The following is a 27937-nucleotide window of genomic DNA, read 5'->3' as shown; positions in this document are numbered from 1 at the left end:
GCACACATAGATGTATATACATACAGTCAGGCGCCTCGAGCAGTCAGGGATTTGGTGCCTTGCTCAAGGACACCTCCGCATCTCTCCAGCTACCAGTCCACGCTTCACACTTTGGTCCGTTCGGGACGTGAACCAGTGACCAAGCCAAGTCCTTACAGACTGAGCTACTGTCACCCAAAAACTGCATATCTGCAAATTAACTAAGTACAGCTGTCAAAGACATGTACTGCAGTAAAAACTAGAATATTACCTTTAACATGCTGTAAAGTACAACTATGATAAAATAGAAATGATCAGGCAAAATTCAACTAACTCAAAAATGTAAATTACTGCAAGTGCAGCACTTAAATAAATGTAAATATTCTTGACAATTGGGATAAATCACGTCGTAAGAAAGAAAATAGCAACACTCTAACTCCAATTTTTGAGGCGAAAATTCATTATTTAAGGATTTAAATATATACAGGCTAAATGTGATTTATGAAATGGTTTGGTTTGCTTTAATTGTTTTAATTTCTAAACTTTCCCAGACAAGAATCTACAACTTCAGACAATTTAAAAATCTGTTACAAGCCTTCAAAAACTAAAACTAGCAATACTTACTGATACCATAGATATTAAAATATGCTATTGTACTCACATTTGTTTTAAAATATTTTTTTTAATGAAAATGTTAGCCCAGATTTCCAAAACAAGATTCAATCAGGCATAAAAGGGTTAGCTATAACCAAAGGACCCTTGTCTCAATTCCTGGTTTTAAAAAAGGCAGGAATACTGTGTGTGACACAGGTAAACTTTCATTTTTTGACAAATTCTTTAAATAATAATGCTATCAGATGTGTCTCAGCCATGACATGAAATCAAATCTAAATAAGAATGATGGTTTAAAAATGTATTTTGGTTAGCATTAAACTTTTTAAAGCAACTTTTAAAAATAAAATGGCTGCTCATTACAACTATGCTGTGAAATGAAAAAAAGACTGTGTCAGATGGAAAGTCTGACTCTGAGTTTTATATTTTAAAATATATTTTCCAGCATAATTGAAGAGTAAAAGTCAAAATCCTCATAATGCAGTTTTGTCCCAGTTCTCAAGAATGAGTCCACCACTGATTCAGGACAACAAGGACACTGCCTCTCTACACGACATGTTGCTGTTGAGTTTCAAATATAATTCTTCACTACTTTGACCAGCACAAAGGATTTTTTTTCACACTGGGGTGGAAGTAGTTTTCTCAAACTTTGGCGCATTAAACCAAAAGGGATTTTGGATGAGCCGAAACTTTAAACACATCCAAAGACCATGTCAGAGAACGCTGCTCTGAAATACTGCGAGATACGTCTGTGAGCATCCCCCAAGCCAAACTCTAATGACGGGCATTATTCATTTTGCCACAGATGATGTTTTCTTGGTCAGCAGAAAGCCTGCAGATTGGCCGCTTTATTTTGCTTTATTCACTGCTACCAAAATCTATTAAACAAGTTCTCCTCTGGCCTGCAAGAAATAATTAGTCTACTGGATAGGTCAACTTAATCATTCCTGAAAATAATATTCAATTATCTCCACAGCAACTTCTAGAGCATGTCTCCTATTTTTAGACCCCCTCTGTTTTACAGAGATAGGCAGTTTGATCCTTTTTATGTCAAGCCTGCAACACAAAGCAACGGAGAGTCAGCGGTGCTAAACAGTCCTCGGCGGATAACCTATTATGCCTTAATAATAGCCCTAGCTTTCTCATTGTCTGTTCCTCTGTATGGAGCTCCGCATATGAGTCCCATCCCACTCCATTATGGCTCTACTTTCCCCCAGCTTTCCTCCCCAGTTTTCCATTGGTTGCCCTTGACTTATATCTTCAATTAGTCTTAGCAAAGGGCAGAACAAAATAATAACTTATGGCAAGTTCAACATTGTCATTATCTCAGTAATAATTGGGTAATGTTTTAGAGAGAGAAGGAAGCGAGTGTAAATTAGCTGGCAAAGTGTTACCATCCTGCATGACCTCATCAAGGTGGGAGATGTGTCACTGACGTCAGTCAGCTTGAACGAGCTCCTCACCCCAAAGCGCCACACATGTAAAGCGAGAATCCCCACTAAGTGACAAGATTGGAAAAAGACTGTGGATGATGTCATGTAGGTATATAGCTATTATCAGGCTTTGGGAGTAACAGATTACTTGTAACAGGACAATGTAATTAGATACAAAAAAGTAACTGCATTCCATTGCAGATACATTTAGTAAAAATGTGGATTATTAGCAGGATTTCAATTTTAAGTACATTTTAAAATAAAGAATGATACACAACCATCCGCAGCGTGCACACATGACAACACTTCAGTCTCACAACACCACTGAAATTAAACCAGCTAATCTTGCAGTCAGTTCATTATCATGGCCTCATGTGGAAAAAAAATGCTTCACCGAGTGGAAATTTCAACATTATTTTGTTTTTAAAATGGAAAAGAGAAACAACATCACAGAACAGTGACACATCTGCCTTTAGCTGTGAAAACACTATCATCATCCAATAAATAACACCAACCACTAACTTTAACTATACAGACCAACTGCTAACTTTAGCTGCACAGACTAGCTGCTAACTTCAGCCACACAGACCAACTGTTAACTTTAACTATATAGACCAACTGCTAATTTTAGCCACACCAACCAACTGCTACAGTAAATTAAACTACACAGACCAACTGCTAACTTCAGTTACACAGATCAACCACTAACTGTAGCTGCACAGACCAATTCCTAACTTTAGCCACACAGACCAGCTGCTAATGTTAGCTACACAGACCAACCAATAATGTTAGATACATAGAAATCCAGTTAGCTAGGTAACCTGTCAAAATCTACTACTATTGAAAAACATTTTGTGGGTAAAAACACCAGCCTCAGAGCGGAATAAGTTTTTGCCAGTTTACTTGAAACTTGAGTGTGAAGTATGAATAGCATACTAATACATTTAAATGTTATAATAACCCCTATTAATCTAAATGTTCATTCACACATAACAAAACAAGGAATAACTGTACAATCAATTAATAAACCTAACAATTTCACCACATTTGGTATTAAGGTGATTTATATTACTTTAATATTGTGATACTTGGAGTAGGTCAGTAACTTTATTTTGACAGGTAATTAGCAATTGTATCAGAATACATTTTTAAAGTAAATTAACCCTCCCAACCCTGAACGTCAGTCAGCTTGAACGAGCTCCTCACCCCACAGCGCCCCACACACACACCAGGAATCAGTGCTAAGTGATGAGATTTGAAACATATTGTAGATATTGTCATGTAAGTATCCAGTCATTATACAGACCACAGAGCCATTATATGAAAGGACAGAGCAGTGAAAGTGGCACAGAAACACAATCAGAAACTACGGCATGCACAGACATGTAAACAGAAAACGCATTTGCAGCTCCACGAGGCAAATCTGTCTCAAACACAACCTGCGAACTCCATTTCACGCATAACCTCTCTCGCTCTCGCCGTCTCTGTCTCTCTCTCTCTGTCCACGTCCCCATCACCCCCCCCCCCCCCCCACGCTCCCTCACCAGTCACAATAAAGACTTAGAGAATAAATAAATAATCCCGAGTGTATTCTGTGCTCCAGGAAACAGCATAATTGTCATCAGAGGAGGGAGGCACTGGGAGTCATCACTTGTCCAGGCGAATTATAACCTTTGAAGTTGGATTTGAGCAAAGTACAGCGATGCTGTTCTGTTGCCAGATACTGTCACATCTCAGAGAGGGGCCTCGCCTCAGGCTCAGCGGCGTGCGTGCTCACATACTGGTTCTCTGTCTGCATCATCCCGCGCCGTAAACTCTGGGCTCTGCTCTGTTCTACTCTTAACCACACACTCAGAAGTACAGGTGCTAAACAGAACCATTTACTAAGAACACTTTTATATTCCAAGTGTTTTATCTAGAACCCATTCAGATAGGTCATACATGTTCTAGGGTTTTTTTATTTGGAACCCACCCAGAGAGTTCTACTAAGAACCCTTTTATATTCCAAGGGATTTTATCTAGAACTATCTAGGAGGCTCTACCAAGAATACTTTTATATTCCAAGTGTTGTATGTAGAACCAACTCAGGGGTCTCTACCAAAATCCCTTTTATACTCCAAGGGATTGTATCTAGAACCCACCCAGGAGGTTCTACCAAGAATACCTTTATATTCCAGGTGTTTTATGTAGGACCCACCCAGAAGGTTCTACAAATATTCCTTTTGTATTTCAAGGATTTTATCTAGAACCAACTCAAGGGGTTCTACCGAGATGCCTTTTATATATCAAGAGATTTTATCTAGAAGCCACTAAGAAAGTTCTACCAGGAATACTTTAATATTCAAAGTGTTTTATGTAGAATCCACCCAGGAGGTTCAACCAAAAACCCTTTTTCATCATGGTACAAAGAACCCTTGATGAAAGAGATCTTCATGGATCTCAACAGTCCTTGAAGAACTCTTTCCTCAAAAAAGGGTTCTTTGGATGAAAAGACTTCTTATTGTCTTGCTAACAACCCTCAACTAATACTTTCTTCAAAAAAGGGGGTTCTTCACAAGCAACGGTTCTGAGTAGAACCTCTGCACTTCAGGAAGAACCCTTATTTGTATCTCATTTCATGTTGAGTATATTACTCCCCGGTGTTAATCCAGTCTCAAGGTAGAAGTCACGCGAGGATAAACTTCCCTCTCTGACCATCAAAGTGACTCAGCAACAGAAGAATGAGACAGAGTGATACTGCTGCCCATAGAGAGTGAGACACCGGCAGACATTTTCATAGAAATAAATTATGTTTTTATACTCTTTAGCACCAAATCATACAGCAGCTGGGTGGCAAATCCAATGAAAAGTCCACCGTTAAAGGAACAGTTCACAGCGAAATCAAAAACTCCTATTTTTCCTCTCAACTGTAGCACCATTTATGTGTGTGTGCAGAAGGAAGCGTGTATCTGTTCATGGATGAAATGCTGCATGATACAGCATGAAATGTAAACAGTTAGAGGCAACTTTGGTATTTTTCAACCGGGACCCTGTTTTGCCATGTTTTTTGTGTCTAAGTGACTGATGAAGAAAGAGACCACTGCAGCTGGCAGAAGTGAAACCGTGTGAGCGCTGCATTGACATGCTGTTCCAAAATCTCCCATAGGTGTTCAGGTGGGTTGACACTGCTGACTGTGAGGAAAAGAACATATGACTCACATCTTTTTAATCCTCATCAAGTGATTCTAATGTATGGAAGCATTTGCACTCATGTCATTTATACAGGTCTTACTTTGAATTTGTCACCCATTTGTGCATCATATGAAAGCAAACTGCTGTTGCAAATGGAAGATTATGTAGGCATCTGGCAATAAAAAAAACGTTAATGCACAAAAATCACATATATCAAGCATCCAGAAGTATCAGCAACAGAAACTGAAGAGGAAATTTGTAGTTAGCATTAATAAGGAGCAGATGAAGAAACTCAAACTTTAAAAGGAGCAAACTCAAAGAGGATGCAGCTCTTATAAATGACAGGGAAATGGGCAGGGATTTTGCCAACATTAAAAATAAAACACCCCGAGCTGAATTTAGTTGTACTTGCTGAAAAATAAGCAGGCTTAGGGAGAGACAGAGTACAAGTAACAGAGAGTTACATAATTTAAAAAAAAATCAGAGTACAGATACATTTAGAAAAAAATTGGATTATTAGCAGGATTGTGATCTTAAAAAACATTAGAATGAAAAAGAATGAAAGAAAAGGAAAGATGCGTGCACTGCCATGCACACTGTGCACACATTACAGCACTGACCTGAAAGTTCAACATTGTTTTGTCTTAAAATAAGAAAAGAAGAACAGCATCGCAGTACAGTAACGTGTCTGTCTTCACCTGTGAAATACTGTCATCATCCAAGAACTCAACATCTAATTTAAAAACATGCTAACATTAGCTACATAGACCACCTGCTAACTTAATCTGCACAGACCAACCACAAATGTTAGCTGCACTGACAAACTGCTAACATTAGCTTCACATACCAACTGCTAACCAAAGACATAATATAATAAACTAGTTAGATTACACAAAGATGGCGCACAAACATCAAAAATTCACAATAGAAAGAGTTATATAAATCAATGTCTTTCTTGCCACAGGTTTATTTGAAGATTTCTCTCCAAATCCACTGTAAAAACTAAATCCACAGAAAATAAAAGTTAAGCCGTGCTAACTTAACATAAAGAAATTGCACACACAGCATGTGAAATAACACTGAGCAAGTGAAACACAAACAAAACAAGTACCTCATTGGCTGCATGCTGTGACAAGATAATAGTCTTCAGTAGTCAGGGGTTCACTTCCACTTAAAGTCTTGACAAGCAATTGACCTCGTTTGTATATAAATGTTCATAATTACTGCTATTGATCTAAAGGTTTGTTTACACATAACAAAGGAAACAAACATCTGGCAAACAATTAATAAACTCTACATGAAACATTAAACTTTACAGTTTCATATTTGCTGAGGTGATTCAGAAGTAACAAATAAATCAAGTTACAATACTTGAATGTTATGATGCTCTGGCCCTACTAACCCTGATTATAAGCAACAATAAAGCAGCTTCAGTGCCACAGCCATGCTCACCTCTTCATCATCATCATCACCATCACCATCCAGTTAGTCACATAAGGGGGGAACACTTTAATAATGAAGAGTTCTGCTGAAGATCCAGCCCTCACTGGCTCTTCTATGAAAGGGTGCTCTCTTGTGGCCACCGGGAGTAAAATATGACCCAGGGATGGGATGGAGGGATGGACTGACAGGCAATAATATGCTCTCATAAACCAAGACTGGACTTCTTTTATAGACTCCAGATAGAAACCCACAGATTATTCATAGCAGGTAAGAAGTCAGCAAAGAACAGAGGAGAGTTAATGCATTTAAAATTAGATTAGATCTGAGAATAGATAGATAGATAGATAGATAGATAGATAGATAGATAGATAGATAGATAGATAGATAGATAGATAGATAGATAGATAGATAGATAGATAGATAGATAGATAGATAGATAGTGAGTCTGCAGTGAGACTTTAGTGTTCAATCCAGAGCGCTGCTGTGCGCTCTCGGGTCCGGGTTTTCTATCTCTCCCCTCCCATCTATTTCCTCCTCGCTTGCCACTAGTTTACCTTCACTTGTTCAGCCTTCACTCTGAGAGGAGGAGGAGGAGGATGGTATATGATTGGCCAGGCGGGGACTGGTAGTCCGGAGGCTGGCATTGTGCTCCAGCGTTCATCCCCCGTGTTCTTGTTTACACCTTGCGGACGGGGACGAGACAAGACACCCAAGGGCCCCTCCAGAGGAAGACTCGGGAGTCCAATCTGCGGCGGACGTACGCGGCTGTCTTCGCAGCATCTTGCACGGGCGCAAAGCAAAGCAAGTTTCTTCTTTTTATTGCCGGGGGATCGCACTCTCTCGACTAATTTGAAGCTCTCCATTCAGAGCAGAAATGCGTCAAACTTTTTGGTGACTTTTGTGGCACCTCTGCGCGTCTGGAAATGAAATCTGCCCGGAATAGCCCCGACACATTGTTCCTTCATATTCGCAGGGTGTGATATATCTGCGGAGCTCTTCAAACTTTGATTACGGACGGAAATTACACCCTTTCAATCTCTTTTTTTCTTCCCCTTTGACAGTCACAAGCTGCTCGGTGATGGATGTGTTTTGAGCGCTGCAGTCTGTTTGCGTCAAGAGTGAACTATTTACCAAAACATTCAACATCAACTACTGGACTATTTCACTCTTTCCTGAGAGGCATTTCAGGAGTAAGAGACTTTGTTGGACAGGAGACACTTTGGTGTGTCTGAAAAGCACCGCAGGTTATACGCCGTGTGGACAACCCCCGGGAGGTTTCGCGACGGCGTAGCCGGAAAAGATGCTCTGTGCTCGGATGCAGCGTGGCCAAGGTGTCGCTCCTCTGGCTCTACTCTTACTGGTCGGCGGATGTGTCGTGTCTGGCACGGGTAAGTTCTTTAATTAAAGATCAGTTTGCACTCGTACACAGAGCTGTTTTTTTAAATCTATCCTGAACGAGAAAATATCACACTTTAAACGAAAAGTGTCCAACCTAAAAACCAAACTTCTGGTGCAATTTAACATAGACATCTTTGGCCGTATACCAGTGCAGGGGTCCGGGGTCTCCTGCTGACCAAACTCTTCAAGCTTACAGTACAGCCGAGCTCCCAGCTCTCTTTTCTACTTGAAGCGGAAAAATCAAACTCCCCCGGTGCGCAGGGAGTAATTAAGGTTTTGCTCCATGCCTTCTTGGCCTCTCCAAAAAGAAAAGGGAAAGAAAAGTAAGACAGAGCGCTTGAATTGCTTCTGGGGAAAGATATTCTTTTAATTCCTCTTTCTCTTTGCGACACACAGTGTCTAAATTTAGTGACACTTGTTTTTCAAGCCTGGGTGTGTGGGCCTATGAGCTGTTTTTGAAATTCTGAGAGTATTTCTACCTTTCTGATCATTTTTTTATCAGACATCAGTGTGAACAGAGCAGGTTTTGATCAGTGTCTCAGTGTCAAAGACTGCAGCAGCTCTCATGGACATTAAATCACTTGGTGCACAGAGCAGGTCACTGTGGGTGAGGTGATGGGACAAGACAGTGGACGCCAAGGTGAATGATTTCACTCAGTGTGGTCTGTTTGTAGGTGAATCCGTGTCAGGTTGCATAAACTGCCTTAGGTTTCAGACTGAAGTTTGTCCCCTGAGCAAAATATTTCCCTAAGCTAAGGGGTTCACTAAGGAGTGTTGCATAGAGTCTGTTAGGTTGTCTCCTTGCCTGAGACTGATTTGCACCAACACAGGTTAATTCAATCGCAGATTAGTTCTAATCAGAGTTTAGTTGAACTACATTTAAAATGAGTAAATCCAGATTTTAAATTAAGCAGAGCTTAGTTGCACAATTAAAAATCTAATCACAGTTTAGTAAAGCAAAGTTTAGTGATGTAAACCAAACATAAATAGTTTAATCAACATAGGGATGCATGATTACCCAAATTAAAGTAAATAAATAAATAAAACATAAATTTGAGTGCTGTCAGGACCTAGTCAGTGTAAAACAAAAGAGGAAACCGTCAACTTTCAGCTGCTTTGTATTTCTTAATGTTGCATTGTTTGCAAGCTAGCTAAAGTGTTAACAAAGCCTTGTGTTCTAGCTTGCTAAAAGTAAAATAAATGTTATGTTGTTTGGTAGGTAACTTAAATGTTAACAAAATGTTACTGCTAGCTAGCAAAGTATAAACATGACAAATATGATGTCTGCTACTTAGCTAAAAAGTTAACTAAATGTTATTGTTTGCTAGCTAGCTAAAAAGTTAGTATAGCCTTGTTAGCCTACTCTCTCACTTACCAGAGAAGCTCTAATTTCTCTTTGATAACTCTTTGTTTGCTGAATTATCAGCTGGAGTGAAAAAAAAGAAGTGACACATAAAACTCAATTTGGGTAAAAAAGTGAACTTTTTATAAGTTTAAAGTTGATACTAGGTCACATTTTAAATTGGAGTTTGAAGTTTTGGTCCAACAGAATAAAAGTAGTAGTAGTTTAGAGTGAAAAACTAAACTCAGGTTTAAAGAGAACTAGGTTTAAATGTAATCTTTCTTAACTTTAAGCTACTTCTAAAGTTTGGTGCAACATAATTTCAAGCTAAGATATGACATATTCTTTAATGTTAGCAGGTAGCATTATTGACATTTGTTTGCTAGCTTAGCAAACTCATTCAGTTAGCCTGCATTAGCTAGCTTCTCTATAAAAGTAAGCCAACTGACAAAATCAGTGTAAGAAATCTGCTGTGAAATTAACCATAGATGAAGTCATGAAGAAATATGAAATTATTATTCTGACAGCAAGAAAGGAGACAGACGTTGACATTGAGTTCAATAAAAGCTAATGCTGAAAGACCCATATGAGACAGATTTATGTTAATGTTTGGCCAGCTAGCTATAAAGTTGCTTGCACCAATGTTAAATCTATACTGTTTAACAAGTTTCACATCGTTCGTAGTGTTATGTGAGTGGTGACTTTCCTGAAAAATGTTTCTTGGTCCTCAGTTAGAATAAATTTATTATTTGTCTTGTGGTCCTCAAATTATTTCACTTTTAAGGGACTTTTTCGTGTCCCTTAAAATTGTCTGAGGGAATGGTTACCTTCTTACAACACACACAAGGGAATTCTTAAGTAGCTAAGGGCAAATACCCAGAGATTAAAGGGTTTTCCCTTAAGGTGATTTTATGCAACTCATTTTTTCCTACGGCACATCCTTAGATAAAAAAAAAATTAAGGGAAACCTTAGCCTGTAAGTGTGTTTATGCAACCAGGCACTGGACTTTTTGCGCCCTCTCTGTGCCTGATCAGATTGAAATACAAGGCAGAAATCTGAGGGTTTAGTGGATTGTGGATTAAGCTCGGTTTACAGTAGAGAAAAAAAAAGAACAATGCGGACAACAATGAGTGCAAAATCTGCACAAAGGCCACTCCAGGAAGAGTCTCTGGTGAGGAAGTCAGTTTTTTTCTTAATGACAGCACTAATCTTGACTGTCCGTCCAGGTCTGTGTCCATTTCTTTGAACCCCCCACCGTCGCACATCCCAAGGTCCTCGTGCATGTGTGTGTGTGTGTGTGTGTGTGTGTGTGTGTGGGTGTGTGTGTGTGTGTGTGTGTGTATTATTCCCTGAACAGGCGGAGCAGAAAAGCAGCTTACGTTTATTAAAATTGTGGACCATTCTGAAATCCTTGCATGAGAAATGAGAAAGGTTGATATAAACAGTTGAGGATTGCAGTGAGGTCCTGTTAGGGGGAGGAGGGGGACACCAGGCCAGGGGACAATGGCTCAGTGTGCCCCAGTAAACTTTCTGTCTGCAGGAGACAGAGAGAAAGGCAGAATTGGGACAAAACTGTGTTTTGAGGGGGTTTTGATTTTCACTATTCAGTAATTCTGGTAATTATGTATGTAGAGATTACTTTCTAAATTAAATGTAGACGTCAAGTCCGTCAGACGGAAAATCTGACGGAGTGAGTAGCCAGTTTAGTTTTTAAAGCTGCTAAGAGTTCTTTAAATGCTAATCAAAATACCCATTTTTAAACCATTTATCTTTTTTAAGTTTGATTTAGAGTTTACAGAGTTGACGTGTTATGGTTAAGACACATCTGATAGCAAGATTATAATGAATTTGTGGAAAAAATAGAGAGTTCACTGGTGTTTGAGCAGTATTCCCGCCTCTTTTTAAACCAGGAAGTGAGAGACAGGGCTCCTTGATGTACAGCGAAACTTTTTATACCCAATTAAATCATATTTTTGTAAAACTCTGGGACCGAACATTAAAGGGCCAACATTTTTTAATAAAAAAAAAATTTTTTTACACCAAAACATTTCATAAATTACATATATTTCATATACATATTTAAATCTTTAACAACAAATGTTCACCATAAAATTTTGTTTTATACTAAGAAATTTTAAAAGTTTCTTTTTTGGTTGGGCTCGATTTGTCCCAGTTCTCAAGAAAGGGTGCGGTATTTTTAGGGAATGCATGATGGGACAGACAGATTGCATTTATCTTCTCTCCCATTGTGTGCATACCTTTCCTCAGATGCCTCCTGTCTCGCTCTGTGCCTGCATTGTGGATGTGCTGAGCTCACATTTCTGCTACGGTGCTCCTCTTTCTGTGTTGACATACACATTAATTACCCAGACTGCCAGGAACACTTGTCTGGAGTAACTACCCTGCTGTCCACTGTCTCTCCGAGTGTGTCATTATTAATGACTTCATCAGAATTAGAAAACAGACATATGGGGAGTGTGTTTACACATAGTTTGCGACACATCAGAATTAAAAGGAGACCAGTAAGTATAAGCCCTCAGCAGGAGGGTGAAGGGGCTGGAGACCAGTGTCCAGACTGGGAGGTCAAGACAGGAGGAGCGCGAGGGTGAGGGGAGCAGCACAGGAGCAGTCAAGTGTTTGGAGTTAGGGAGCGTAGCATGTCAGACACTCCCATAGAGGATTGGATGAATGGTGACACTCTCCTAGGATGCGCTGTCTCATTTGTGTAGAAGGGACAGTTCACCTCAAAATCAACATCTAGCTGGTGGTGCTGTTTGTCCTTCTAGATGTTTTTTGGTGTGAGTTTTAGAGATATCCGCTGTAGAGATGTCTGTCTTCTCTCCAGTATAATGGGGCTATACAGCACTCGGCTTGTGGTGCTCATTTGAAAAATTCAGCACCAGTGTCTCTCTCTAGAAATCATGACCCGGTTATTCAAGATAATGCACAGGCCTTGTTGTGAGCAGTTTCATGTAGGAACTTTCTTTCTATGCTTATGGAATCTACCTGAAGTTTATTTCTACTAGAAAGAAAGTAGTTACTGTTTGAGCAGTGGAAAGAAAAAAATAAACCCCTTCTGGGTGATTAAAGACGCCTATGCTTTGTGTCAGGATCCTGCATCATCCTGTCGGGGTGTATTTTGCAATAATGACCTGTTAACTCTCATTCATGAGTGCATGCAAGCGGGTGTAGTTCAGTAGAAAGAAAATAGTTCCTAAACTGCTCACAACACAGCATAGCCATGGATGACGCCATAAATCCATTGCTGACATATGCAGGAGCCTCTCATCCATGAGTAGATGTACGCTGATTTCTGCGCAGTGATACCATTGTTGGGTGTACTTAGGTAGAAAGAAAATAGTTCCTATATGAAACTGCTAACAACAAGGTCTGTGGATTATCTTGAGTAACCGGGTCTTGATTTCTGTAAAGAGACATTGTTGTTGAATGTGTCAAATGTGTATTTTTGGCACTTTGAGCACCACTAGCTGAGTGCCATTTAGTCCCATTATATTTGAGAGAGGGCAGAAATCTCTATGGCTGATACTTCTAAAACCCTGCAGCTCACTACAAAACTGTCTAGATCTTAGACAGTACCTCTGGTGGAATATAAGAAATACATGGGGGCAAAAAAAGAAATTACTTTAAAAGTACTGGGCTGCAAAGTTTTGAATAAAAACACACAAAATATGAGATCACTGAAATGTAATTTAAATAAAGCTTTGTCTTTCCTGTATTTTTGTTTAAATATCAGCCAGCTATGTAGCCACGATTACGCACGTTGCCCTGCATACGTCATCCATGATTACCGGTAGTTACGAGCTAATCGATGGCAAGATAGTAAGCAGAGGTGAAGTGAAGAGGTGGAAAAAGGGATGCTTCAAAAACACTACAGTTGTGGCTCCAAACAGGAACTATTGTGAAGACATGTGCAGCTCAGCAGGAGAATATTTTGAGCAGCAAGTGGAGGACAGTGAAGCGTCCACAGTCCGCGGCTCGCATCATACAGGACATGGAGAGCTCAATGAACTGCTTTATATGTTTCTGGAAAACTGCTTTTGATTTTGGTGTGAACTGTCTCTTTAAGTGTGGGAATCCTCCTGCTCCTGAATAACAGACGCACGTTCTCTAATATTATGTATGAGCTGGTTAAAAGGCCACTGAAATATTGGTTTGGTCATGAGGGGCCCTGTAATTTCCCAACAGCAAAAAGTATGAATTTTGAATGCACGGAAAGAAAGGAATGTGACAACAAAGCTAACCTCAAACAAACACCAAAGTAGATTTGGCTTCAAAGACGCTCAACAGATTGAGATGTCAGATTAGATTAAAGTGTCTCTGAAACATGTAGTCATAACAAAAGTGCTGCCAGGCTGTTGCATCTGCACAGATTTGGACAGGTGGTTGGGCACCGCGATAAATAAACAGACAGACAGACAGCTCTCTTCGGGCCAGGCCACGGGCCAGACGAGCTCCTCCGGCAAGTCCTGCTGGTAGACCAGGACCAGGCCACATTCTGTCCCGGAGCAGTGCATTAGTTTTATGGCCGTCAGGCGGCAGGGGATGGGATCGCTGGCCAGCCACTGCCCTCTCTGCTGTATTATTCATATGTGCAAAGTGGTCTTTGTTAATATTTAAAATGTGCTTATGATGCTCAAATTCTTGACATCAGAGACAGCAAAGGAGAAAGAAGTGGGAGGGGAACAGCTGCTCGGCTCTCATTGGCGCAACTGACCCGGAGAGCGACGGGGGGTAGTGAAGGATTTGAGGGTACCAATAGGCATTTATAGACTAGATAAAAGAGTGGCGGTTCGAGCAAGTGTGCCAATTGCAGCTCGGGGATGTTGCAGAGGATGTGTGTGAACCAAACAAGGAGAGAGAGGTGACGCAGGGTAGTGCTATCCATCTGAAAGTGAGGAGGTAAAAAACCAAAAGAGGAGATGGAAGAGAAATGAACCCGTGAGAGACACATTGAGATAGATTGATCTCAGGGCATGGCTTTTAAATATCCTTTATGAGAAAAGAGCAGAGAAGAAAACTCCATAGCAGTGGCATTCAAGCGTCATTAAACCCCTGGCACGGGCCGGAGAATGAGGCGGAGAGGAGTAGGTGGGAAAAGAATGAGAGGGAAGCAGGTGATGTGCAGCAGGAGCAGGTCGAAGCTAGCAGAAAGAAAGAAGGAAGGAAAGAGTGGTTAAGAGAGGATGATATTGTCGAGGAGGGTTGAAAGTGAAAAAGAGACACACAAATCCACTAGGGGGATGTTTTTATTAAGGCTCTTATCGATGGAGAGACCTCACAGTATTAAGAGTAGACATGTTTAATGCTTTGCCAATACTGTGCATGTTAGACCGGACCATAAATCTGCAGCAAGCAGCAAGGGCTCTGCAGGAGGGGAAAACAGCGAGGTAAATGGAAGAGGGAGCTGACTATAAAGAATGGAAAGAGAAATTAGCAGCACAAGAAAGTTTCGAGCCGAGATTGGCAGACTTGGGATGAATATAGTTTTAAGCACGGGCCATTATTTTCCTCTGCAAAGACAATATGTTCTCAGAGTATTTAGAATCCGGGGTAATAATGATTTAATCAATATCACTGAGCCTGCCAACTATGTGCAAAAATACTGTCGATAATTATCATCAAGTGGAGTTATTTAAATATTTCATGCTTGGATTCTGGTTAAAAATGTCTTGTTTTTTTATCTCGCACCAGATGGTCTCTCCTACCTGTGTGCCTTCACATAAAACACCGATAGAATGTGAGACTGTTTCAGTCTAATCCAAACATTTAAACCCCCTGATATTTGAAATTTAAAAATGTTTTTGACTGAGTTGTTTTCCTTCCAAGGTCACAGTGCTATTTTTAATAGTCTTGAGAACTGGGATGAATCATGTCCAACGGGAAAAAAAAAAAAAAAAAACATTTTTGGTGAAATTTAAAAAAAATGCATATTACATAATATCTTCCAATCATCATGGTGACCCATTAGAATTGTGTAGCGGAGGCTGTATTGTTAATAACCTGCTCTTTTTCTTTGGTATTTGACGTCCTGATGCATTTACAAACAGCTCGGACAAATGCAGCTGACTCTCTCTACTTTAAGGTTTGACATATATGAAATATATGTTTGAAATGTTTAAACTTGTCCCCATCCCACACAACAATTCACAACTTCAAACAATTTTAAACTTTGTTTTTTTAATCAAACCGTTGGCCCTTTAAAGTTCTGTCCCGTAATTCTGTCAGATTTATACAAAAACATGATTTAATCCAGCATAAAAATGGTTAGGTATTCCCTAAGGACCTCTGTCTCACTTCCTGCTTTTAAAAAAGGCAGGAATACTTATTAAACACTGCTAAACTTTGTATTTTTCAACAGTTTAATTAAATAATATTGCTGCCAGATGTATCTCAACCATAACATGTCAACTCCATAGCCCTTCTAAATTAAAGCTAAATAAGAATTTTAGCATAAAAAATTGTATTTTGATTAGCATTAGCATTAATCTACATTTAATTAAAGATTGACTCACCAGGAGGTTGGACCATTACAAGGTTTAAAAGCCAAGAGTTTGATCTTTTAAAATATATTTTCCCAGCAAAACTGAATATCAAAATATGGTTTTGTTCCCATCAGTTACTTTTGAAGGTGATTTTCTTTAAAAAAAAATGCAAAGATTTTGTCACAGGTCTTCTAATAACCAGCGAGTGGAGTAAAACAAGTTCAGGCTGCTGTGAGAGGGGATGGATGGATGGATGTATCGGGGGTGGAGGAGGGAGAGTTTCGGTGGCAGATGGGAGCTGAGTCGCCGCCGGGCCGGCAGGACAGGGTACCCCCTGCCCTTCCATCCTGCCCCGTGGGGGGAGATGGGTGGGGCAGACAGGGAAACAGGAAGAAAACCTCTGTGGGGTTCCATTGTGCTTCAGATGAATAGAGAGACTCCAGAGAGCTTTTTCTGCCCCTTTGTGTGGGGTAAAGGGGGGGTGAGGCGGGGCAGCAGAACACACACACACTCAGAACTCATTCACAACTTCAGCAGGAGATAAACTCGCGTGTGTGTGTTCATGCTTCTGTAGAGGTGTCGCATAACCACTCATGCGCAGGTAAAGATCACACCTGCTTGTTTTGCCATGATTCTGTGCTCGTTGATGCGCTAAGACGTGCTCGGTGACATCTGACCATACTTGGCAACCTTGAGACCTCAAAAATAGGGAGGATTTCAAAACCAAAGCTGGGGTCTCAGGGTCCTCCCTTGGAAAAATTAGGGTTTGAGACTTCCTGTATTCTGTTGACTTTTAAATAATGAAAATACCTAAATAATAAGTGCACTGCAACAGCATTTTATGTCAAATGCTTTTCATTTTCCTTGTAATTCTCAGGAAAGATTACAGAGTAATTTGTCCCTCTGGCCTAAACTAATATTCATTCAGCCATTAATTTTTGCCCTTGTCCCTTACACACAGAAGGGACTCATTTTAGTTCCACAAAGAAGCTTTTACAAAAATGTTCTTTAAACAGCCATTTCTGCAAAAAAACTTTCTGCAAACAGTTTATTAAACAACCCGCAAATGTTCCTCAAAGAACCATCAAAACTGGTTCTTTGATGCACCATAAATGGTGCTCCAAAGAAATTTAGTAACGAATATCTCTATGGACCTTAACTGGTTCAGTGAAGTACATCTTTTAAATATTTCTTTAGAAACATTTCTAAATAAATGCCTGAAAACTGTACAGCATCAAGGTTTCTGCAAAGTTCCAAGTTAAAAGACCTTTTAAATGCCACATACCTGCCACCAAATAACACCAAAGTACACGAAGAACCATCCTCTGAGTAGAGGTTCTTCAATTGGTGATGGTTCTTTGTAGAAGACAGTAGAGAAAATTGATGCTGGAGGTTAACAAAATGGAAAAGGGGAAAAAAAAGAGGATAATTTGTCAAATAAATTGGGAGAAATGTGGGAGAATTGTGACCCCAGGAGAAAACCAGGCAACGGGGCAAAGAAGATTAGCAAGTATCTGACATCAGAAGTACAGATGTGAGTGATAAGTTGACTATATAATTCAACAATGCTGCCCTCACGCCAGTCAGCACCAGAAATACTAGTCAGTTAAACTATTTATTAATATTTTTAATGCATAGTGCCAGTTAACTGTTACCTCTATGATGTTACATAGCTGCATGCTTCTAGCGGGGCTGCAGTCTACCTCTCCCTGCACAAATGCCCGTATGGCCCAGATGTTGTAATCAGCAAAGTGGAACAAAGATAACATCCCATAAAACCGTTGTGAAATAAGGCTGCATGAAGGTTTTGTCAGAATAAACTTGTATATACTTGACTGGAGAAATGTGGAACCACATTCATTATAGCCATGTGGATGTTGATCTGCAAAGAGAGCTGCTGTTAGCACTGCTGAAGTTAGCCAGTTAACATTAGCTGCAGTTAAATGATGTTTAGCTACAAATGCAGTGATGTCTGACTAACAGACGCATTTAATGAGCTGTTGTCATGTTTTGTGGGATAATTCTCAATGTTTATAATGCACGGCACAAAGTGCCACACATTTCAGCTGCATTTAAAATCTTTTGGTTATTAAAAAACTGTGATTAACAGCTTCAAATGACTCTTAATACACAGAATATGTTTTGGGACAGTGAAGAGTTAGAGGGGTGATGGGTAGGAAGAAGAAGAGGTTAATCTGGAGGAGGACGTAGACAAAGAAGACAAGGACCAAATTTATTAGATGAGATTCGAGCAACACTGGTTGAGCATGTCGTAAACATGGGCTTTCTTTTTTTGTCTCTGCAGATGTTTTTCTGCTGTGTTTATTTACAATATTCTATTCAGAATATGTTCCATTCAGAGTCTTAGAGCTAAATACACTATTTAGAAAAGCACGGAGGTATTGACTGGTTTTACAAAGTGGCGAGAGATAATTATTATTTTCAGCTGTGTGTAGTACTGGTCTTGTATGCTGTGTTTGGTCAATATATTCACTTTACTCTAACAATATCTGAAAAAACAAACCCAGACTATATCCTAGAAAAGTAGAAGTGTTTTAGATTGTGCAGAACACCGTGTAACAGGTTGACATTCTGTGACAAAGCTGGATTGTGTTGTCATTTTGCAAAAGATCTGAGGTGTTCTGCTATTTGTGTGTGTGGAGGTGTGAATTTTGTGCAGTGGTTTGACAAAATGAGCCCTCTTTTCAAAACCCTGCTCATAAAAAAAACTTTAACCTTATTGATTAATACATTGTGCTCAATTTTAAGTGTTATTTTAGTGTTTTCTAGACCAGTCGACTAGACTAAATTAAAATTTCAGTTCAATCGACAGGGAATTTAGTTGCCGGGAACGTACCTAATCAAAGTACAGCACCCACACACTCACTCACACACGCGCGCGCACACACACCCACATATGCAAAAGCAGAGCGACATCCTCTGATGAAGAGGTAGCTTTTCTATGTATAATGGCGGAAGGCCTGCTGGGTCACTTGGGAGGAGTGAGTGAGTGCAGGAATTTTCATTTAAGATCTCAGCAGCACGCTGAGCATCGTGACCAATAGGATCAGGATTCACTACGGGGGGTCACGCTGTATCCTGAGCAACCCCCTTACCCTAAGAAACCCACACACACACACACGCACACACACGTACACACACTCTTGGTAAAAGTGGTTGCACTGAGGTTCATAGATCAGAGGCAGCATCAGCGCTTGATTGGCTGTGCTGTGGTCCAGCACGCTGCGTGTGTCCTCGTCTGAAAAAGCGCTGGTTTTTCAGGCCATGTAGATTCCCCCTCATCTTCTTAGCGGAGGCTTTTTTGTCTTCAAAAGGCGGTTGAGCCAAGTCCACTCAGAGCTTAGACCACAGCCAATCTGTTAATGCTTGTGTTTGTGTCTGTTTTTTTTTTTGAGTGTGCCATGTGGGCTTTGGCGAACTGGAGGAAAAAATTCTGCTTAAAGTGTGTTAATAATACACTTTCCATCAGGAGAGGAAATGTGCTGAATTAGTGAGAGAAGGCGTTGGCAGTTAGCATTTTTCTGACTTCATTCTATGAATCTGGCATGCAAAGCTACACATTCCCCCACATCCACATTAATAAATTGCCCTCTCTTGTCCCTGTTTCCCCTTCCTCTTCCCTCAATCTCTCGATAGTGTCATCAGGTGTATTTATAGCTTTTTAGTTTAGGTTAGGAAAGGAAAGAAGAAATAAATAAAAGGAAAGGAAAGGAATGGAAATGAGAAGCAAGAAGATGAAGGAAAGGAAAGGAAAGGAAAGGAAAGGAAAGGGACTGACAGGTAAGAAGATGGAAGAAAGGAAAGGGAAGGATATGAAATGACAGGAAAAGAGATGAAAGGAAAGGAAATAGGAGATGAGGAAAAAATGGAAAAGAAAGGAAGGGAAAGGAAAGGAAAGGAAAACAGGAAAGAAGGGATAAGAAAAGAAAAGAATAGGAGGGACAAGCAAAGGAAAGCAAATGAAATGAAATGAGAGGCAAGGAAAGGAAAGAAGAGATAAATGAAAGGGAAGAAAAGGAGAGGAAAGGAAAGAAAATGAGAGACAATGAAAGGAAAGGAAAAGAAAGGAAATACAAGGAAATGCGACAAAAGGAAAGTAAAGGATCGAAGAAGTAAAGGAGAGATAAGGAGAGAAGAGATGAGGAAATGAAAGGTAGGGAAATGAAAGCAAAGGAAAGAAAATGAAAGAAAATGTGACAATGAAAAGAAAGAAGAGGAGAGGAAATGTGCTGCATTAGTGTGAGGAGGTGTTGGCAGTTAGCGTTAGTCTGACTTCATTTTATGAATTTGGCATACAAAGCTACACATTCCCCCACATCCACATTAATAAATTGCCTTCTCTTGTCCCCATTTCCCCTTCCTCTTCCTTCAATCTCTTGATAGTCTCATCAGGCGTATTTATAGCTTTATAGTCTCACATATACCAACCTCTGTCATCCATATCACTCTCACTCCATCATCTGGGTTTTTTTTTCTTCTTCCAGCCGGCTCACTGCTGGTGGAATTTGGGAATTGCTCTTTAGAAGGCACTGTGAAGAATCCCATTTCTATGAGTGTAACGCTTATTAGGGTCCCATCTGCCCTCGGGGTACTTACGAATGTGGGGGGTGTTTGGGTTGTCGTGGGGTAGGTAAAGGAGGGGGGCTGGAGGGGGCTTTGTCATGCCTGTGCGTAAGTGGATGTGGGTGCCACTGGGGGCTTGTGCGAGGTGGGGAAGGGGCTCACACACCGACCGAGCAGCTGGTGTGTCTAAAGTAGGGGAATGACACACAGACCTCCCCGGAGAGACGGGCGCATCGAGCGTACGTGCGCGCATCTCCGGCGGAGAGGAGGGAGCGGAAATGATCCTGCGTCCTTCTGTCTGCATGGCAGGCAGCTAGGCAACAGCAGGACTTTCAAACAACTTACAGTTTTTTCCCTCCTCCCTTGTGTTTTAAGTCAAGGCGGATGATGCTCACTGAGCGTATTTGTCAGTGTGTGTAGAGGAGCGGGGGAGGAGGGAGGAGGGCTCGGTGCGTTTTGTGTGATTGGCTGCATGTCAACAGTGTGCCGCTGTGTTATTTAATGTAGACACTGACATGGAGTTAAAGCGCCGTGCTTGTCTCTTAAGCTCGTTGCGTCTGTCAGGGATGGAGCGGTGATTGGCACTTAATCAGAGGTCAATAAGGGCATGTCCAGACCTTTCCTATCATCGTCTCTCCTCTCATCTAATGCCCTTTCCTTTTCTTGTCTTTCTTTCCTTGCCTCTCCTTTCCGTGTCTCTTTCTTCCTATTCTCTCCTCTCGTCTCTTTGAGCTGTAAAGATCGTGCTAAAGCAGAATGTCAGCTATACGCCGTATCTGGCTTCATCCCCAAAACATATGCAGACAGATGCAAACACGCACAGTAGGGGCAATAATCCCCGTTTCTGCTCAGGCACTCTTGGATCACAACCACAGCAACGGGAAGAGCGAAAGAATGAGATGTGCCCTCATCCACCCTTTAATTCCTCCACCCGTCTTCAGACTTAATTCGTGCAACTCCTCCGGAGGCTTTGACTGGGAGCCTCCAAACACACAGTAAAGATTCTGTTCTCGCCTTGGATGCAGGTCTTAATCAAGCACTGACAGGCTCCTCTTGGCTCGGGTCTGCGCGTTTGGCGTGAGCGTGTGTATGTGCGATGGGCGCGCGCTGATGGGAAGCCGGCCGTATTACTTAGGTATTACTCCCCTTTTCTGCATGGGTCACAGTGGGGTCACACTCCCAGTCTCAATCAGCACACAGCTCACAGCGCACACACACGCACACACACACACACACACACACCCACCCATCTCTCCCACTCTGGCAGCCGCTCTGATTGCACAGGAGGAGACCCGGTTTATCCTCCTGGTTCATTCACCATGCCAGGTGTACGAGGCGTACAAGACAAAATGCCACCAGGCATCAGGCGCTGACGACTCAGGAATCATTTTAAATGAGCGCCATGTGTGAAGTAGTGGGACGAGGTCTGGTCTAATGTGGCAGATGTACCTGCGTGTAATTAAGGTTAGATTTAAGTGTATGAGCTCATGCGCGCATCAAGTGTGTCAGCGGGTGTGTGTTTCAAGCCTCTTACCTGCTGCTGACCAGATGGGCTCAGCACCCGACCTCACGCTCACCTCTCTCCGCCACTCCGCTTAGATTAGCTGGTGAGCTGAGCTAAGGCGCGCAGGCATTATAATGGACACATCACCCCTGCACCCACCCGCCACCGCCCTCCTCCACCCCCTGCAACACCCAATCCTGCACAAAAACACACATGCACGCTTAAAGCATGTGCAGCCCTCATCCTTCACATAGATATTTAGGATGTTTGTGTGTGTGTGTGTGTGTGTAGCTGGTTGGGCAGCGTCCGTGGCCTGCTGTTTATGGGGATTATGAAAGCAGATGGACAGCCATGCTGACTGGTGAGGGTTCATTAACTCTGGGTGTCTCTGCTCTGCCGCTGCTGTTGCTCGGCTTCACTTGCCTCCAATCCTCTCAGCAACAAGAGGTGGTGTGTGTGTGTGTGTGTGTGTGTGTGTGTGTGTGTGTGTGTGTGTGTGTTTCTCTGTCTGTCTGTGCGTGTGTGTGTAGGTACAGCAGGTAGAGAGAGCCGCTCACACAAGCAAAGGGAAGCCATATAGATGTTTATCGATCGAGGATAGATGTGAGCTTGAAGTTTCTGCTTGATTGATTTATGTGGAAGAGGTGCAGTGGCTGTCTTTTTTTTTGTTTGTTTTATGCTCTCTCTCTCTGATAGGGTTGTTCCGATATGGATACCAGTATTTCAATATGCCTCTCATACTGACTAAAATGCAGTATCAGCGAGTACAGGAACGTATGCACCAATTCATGAACACAAGGGTTGGGCATCGAGAACCAATGCTGAACTGATTCCAAAATCCTGATTTCAAAGTCATCATTAAGAAATTGTGATTTTTGTGGCCTGGTAGCTCAGTAAGGCTGTGAGTCCTCTGCAGCAGCTGTGGGTTCGACTCTCACCTGCAGCTCTTTGCTGCATGTCATGTCCCTCTCCCCTTTTCTGTCCTCACTACTGCTGTCCTATCCGATTATAATATATCCCTATTAATCAACTAATTAATTAACCTACTGTTTTGATAATCTGTTCATTACTTTGAATCATTTTTAATAATCAGTGCCACATATCTCTTATTCCTGTTTCTTAAAAGTGAACATCTTCTGGTTTCATTACTCCTCTGTGACAGCAAACTGATTGTCTTTGGGTTGTGGACAAAACAAGACATTTGAAGGTGTCACTTTGGGCTTTGTAAAACTTCCACTTCCAAAGAATAAAACAGGAATCACGTGTTGAATAAAGTCATCGTATTTGTGGCTAAATACATATCGGCAATTCAGCTAAGCCGATTAGCCAAATAGTTAGCCAAACTATCAAGCAAGCCCAGTTAAATTTGATAGATAATAAGATGATAAAATCAAGTAATCTATTCTTAAAGATGGTAACTGTATTCAGAATACTACCAGTTAAACTGCAACTGTAATAGATTACAGTTACTCATATTTACTCATAATATAACGTGGTAACATTTATCAGTTTATGCTCAAAGAATCAGAAACAAGAATAGTTAAAATCCCAATGATACCCAATAGAGGCTGACATGTTTTTTGTGAATCCAGGACATGGGATTCCCACGTTATTCTCACGGGATGACAGTCAACGTCACTCTTCATCACAGGACTGGGACAGGACGGGAAAAACAGCCAACGGGAGCTGTTAGGAGTGGGAATTACAGTTACAGTAGGACTGCAGATTACCGGGAATGGGACAGGGCAGGAATCATTCTTCTGGGATTTGGACTGGAAAGGAATTTTTCTTTTGCTCCATCATGGGAGTATTTTTGTGGGAGTGGGACAGGAAGTGAAAATCCACTCCTGTGTCAACCTCTAATACCCAAAACGGGACCCTGCTACTTCCCAGCAGTATCCTATACACCATTTTTCCCTCCAGAGTGGCATTCATTCTCTGTCCGTATTTCATTTTTCGCTACTCGTTATTGACTGATATGCAAAGTTTAGGTATCAGAATCAGTATCTGAAAGGCAAAAATGATATCAGAGCATCTCTGCTCTCTGCTGCTGCCAGATTAATTTATATCAAAGCGTTCCTTGTGTCGTTTTGAAGGTTTTTATGCATAAAACGCTTCAGGACAAACTGAGAAGCTGCAGGAGAAACATGCTTCATGTAATCATACTAGTGCTGGCTGAAGAGTTATGATTTAGCATGATGCAATATCTTCAGCAGAGGACCATTTCCGTGGCATTTCAGCGCTGTGTGCCGGGGGAGATGAATAGGTATAGTTATAGTGGGTCATTAAACACCGAGCAGTGTCTCTCTGTCTACAGCTTCAACCTTCACGCTGCTGCCAGCCCCTGCCCTCCTCTTCTACGGCTTAATAAAAGAAACATGGATCATGCAGGGACAGATAGACGTACCTGTGGAGAGCCAGACAGACAAACAGACGGGCCGGCAGATTCCTGGGCAGATGGGTTGTTGGGAACCCCTCAGAGGCCTCGGCGCCATCAGACAGACAGACAGAGGAGCAGTCAGTCACCCTGTGTCATGAAGACTTGGCCGAGATGTGACACAGGAAAAAAGTTCATTATCAATTAATCTCTTGGTTATTATTAGTATTAGGAAGGTAGTCTATTAAATGTCAGAGGATAATGAAAAATTAAACCAGAGCCTAAGGTTTTATCTTAGAAAGTAGAATAAGTAGGATTTGTCAGACCAGAAAGATAGTTGTTGAGTCTGATTCCCAGGACGATGTTTTGGGTTGGTCAGGCGTCCCTGACACAGCAAAATAATGAGAAAAGAAGAATTCTATGTATTGTTTTTTGGGAAAATCCTGCATAGTTTAGTACCTCAAATTGCTTCTTTTGTCCATCCAACAGTCCAAAACCAAAGATATTTGAAGCACAAAGATATGAAACGCTGAAAAACAGCAAATTTGTGAAGCTTAAACAAGCAAATGTTTGATATTTTGAAAAGAATAGTTCAATATGTTAACATTTTAGTTGCTGCAAACACACCAGAAAGATTCTCATGCTGATTCTCATTCCCAGGACGTCAAATACCAATGTGTCCCTAAGCACAGCAGAATAATGAGAGAATAAGAAGGCACAGAGCTTCTGGATTGTTTTTTGGGGGAGTTCACCACATAATTTGCTTCCTTTGTCTGTCCAACAGTCCAAAACCAAAGACAATTACATAAAACAACTTGCAACTTTTTGACATTTATTATAGTAAATAATAGTAAAAAATAGTAAATGGTCTTTGGGTTTTGGACTGTTTTTTGGACTAAAGGAGCAATTTAAATATGTCATTTTGGACAATTGTGCTGAGCATTGTTTTTTTCACAAAATTTCCACATTTCCATTTTATAGACAAAATAAATTGATTAATCGTGAAAATAATTTTCTTAGTAATCAGTTATTAAAGTAATCATTATTTGCACCCCTACACCAATCCAAAGTGTGGTCATGTGTAGGGGGTTTAAGGAAAAATCGATTCTTTTATCGCATTATGATTATGATTATGATATGATGAATAACTAGTGCTTAATGTCTTAGCTCAATGCTAAGACGTAGTGGGAATTCACATTAACATGCTAATGAAAATTAGCATTGTGATCACTGTAATATCTCGAATGGAACCATTTTACTTGACATACGTAACATAAAATGACGTGTGCTCAGACAGACGTATATTTCCTGTGATTTCTGGAAACAAACTAATAGCTGCCAGCTTCACATTTTTTACTCAATCCACTGCTCTGACTTCAGGTATTTTATACACTGCTTTTATATGCTGAAATAAAACACAAAGACTGATGTGCAGTATTTTCAGAAATATGACTTATGATATACAGTCCCTAGAGGTGTAAGATTCAACTTTCTCCCACGGTCTAGTAGTAAAAAATAAAAATCTTAATAAAAAATCTTAATAAATCACAATATTGACACAATACATATTAAATCATCATGTAAGTATCGTATTCTACCAAACTGGAAGATTACGAGCTCTGGTAATTTGACGACCTGGTAATGAAACTCAGCAATCAGCTGTTTTTCTCCAAAATCTCTTCTTTCAAGTGATCAATTAATTATTGAAATTGTGTTTATTTAATTTCCTGCACATTCTGTGTAGTCGACGTCCTTGTTTTGATTCCCGATGACTTCTGTCACATTATCATTCCCTCCTCTCACATTACTCTCAGCTGTATGATGAGCACTTTGCTCTTTCCAAACAACAGATGTTGGCAAACTATTAAAAAAACAACAACACGACAAAGATCCGTCAGATTACCGCCTCGGTTTAACCTCAGACGCGGCGGGAGATCATTAACAGGTGCCTGTCTGGTGTTTTGCCCCCCTGTGCCCTTTAGAGTAAATACAGCCTGTAATGGAGGAATATTGGAGTTTTACAGTAGAACGGCGGCAGATTGGAACTTCACTGCCGCTCTTAAGCCCTTTGTGATGAGGTGAGGGAGTCTTTTTGTTAGAGTATGAATGGCAGGAGGAAATAGAACATTTACGTGTGCATGGCAACGTCCGCCCACGCCTCTGCCAGTACCAGTGTGTGTGTGTGTGTGTGTGTGTGTGTGTGTGTGTGTGTGTGTGTGCATGTGTGTATGGTCTGGTGAGTGTGTGTGCTGAGATGCTGTCGCTTACGGCGTCCTTCTTTCTGCTCTTGTGAGCGTGAGTTTGTGAGTGACAGTTATACAGTGGTGTGGAGTGTGTAAATCTCCTTCTCTCTAAAGCTCTCAGCAGTGGGCCTTACATTAGCACAACAATTTACACATCTGTCCTGAGGCGAACAGCAGCCGATTTCGAGAGTAATGAAGGACCCGGTCACAGATAGTCTGCACGCGCTGAGGAATACGGGTTCCAAAAGGGTTCTCTCCGAAGGGCTGAGGCTCTACCAGAAACATTTGCTTGAAGAAAAGGGTTCATCAAGGGTTTTATTTTGTCGTTGTTGTTCTTTTCATCCAAAGAACCCTCTTTAGAGGAAAGGTCTTCGAGGATTGTTGAGATCACTGAAGAACTCTTTTGTCAAGGGTTCTTTTTACTTTTTTCTTTTTTTTAAATAAAACCCTTGGAATATAATAGTGTTGCCAGTAGAACACCCCTGGGTGGGTTCTAGATATACCGTTTGGAATATAAAGGGGTTTGCTTTAGAACCTCCTGCATTTGTTCAAGATCAAACCCCTGGAATATAAAAGGGTTCTCAGTAGAACTCCCTGAGTGGGTTCAAGATAAAAACCCTTGAAATGGTGTTACCAGTAAACCCCCCTGGGTTGGTTCTAAATCAAACCCTTGGAATATAAAAGGATTCTCGGTAGAACCTCTCAAGTGGGCTCTAGATAAAACCTTAGAATATAAGAGGGTGCTAGATAAAACCCTTAGAATAAAGAAGGGCTCTCGGTAGTAGCGCCTGAGTGGGTTCTAGATAAAACCCTAGGAATAAAAAATGCTTATTTGGAGAACCCCCTGCTTTGGTTGTGGCTAAAAACCTGTGGAATATAAAAGGGTTCTAAGGAGAACCCCCCTGAGTGGGTTCTAGATAAAATCCTTGTAATATACAAAAATGATTCTCAGTAGAACACTCTGAGTGGGTTCTTGTTAGCTCTTTGAAGGTTGAAAGGTTCTGGATAGAACCCCCAGACAGAGTTTTAGGTGAAACCACCATAGAAAGGTTCTCTGTAGAATCTCTCACAGGGGGTTCTAGGTGAAACCTGTCACAGATGATTCTAGGTAGAAGCCTTTTTGTTGGGTTCACAGTAGAACTCTCTGAAAGGGGTCCAAGTGGAGCCTTTATGAAAGGAACCAAAAAGGACTCTCCTGTGGGAACAAGCCGAAGAACCTGAATGGTTCTAGCGAGCACCTTCATTCCTCAGAGCGTGCGCGCGTGTGTGTGAGACATCAGCAGAGGTGGAGGAGACTCTGTAAACAAGAGACAGAGGAGGTTTATTAAAACCCCACCACCGCTCACC

General features: G+C 41.0%; 1 protein-coding gene across 1 annotated transcript in view; it reads left to right on the top strand.

The window, feature by feature from the left end:
* Positions 1-7840: 7840 nt before the first annotated feature.
* Positions 7841-27937, top strand: part of unc5b (unc-5 netrin receptor B) — an 87632-nt gene continuing 67535 nt past the window's right edge. The window contains exon 1 of the mRNA XM_084735661.1: positions 7841-8026. Within this exon, the coding sequence (XP_084591787.1) occupies positions 7939-8026 (88 nt within the window). The 5' untranslated portion in view covers positions 7841-7938. The remainder of the gene's footprint in view (positions 8027-27937) is intronic.

The sequence above is a fragment of the Lutjanus erythropterus genome, chromosome 14, assembly GCF_056507025.1.
Source record: "Lutjanus erythropterus isolate fLutEry1 chromosome 14, fLutEry1.hap2, whole genome shotgun sequence".
In the NCBI taxonomy this organism is placed as follows: Eukaryota; Metazoa; Chordata; class Actinopteri; order Lutjaniformes; family Lutjanidae; genus Lutjanus; species Lutjanus erythropterus.
Note: the sequence above shows the minus strand (reverse complement) of the source record. Positions and strands in the feature narration are given on the sequence as shown.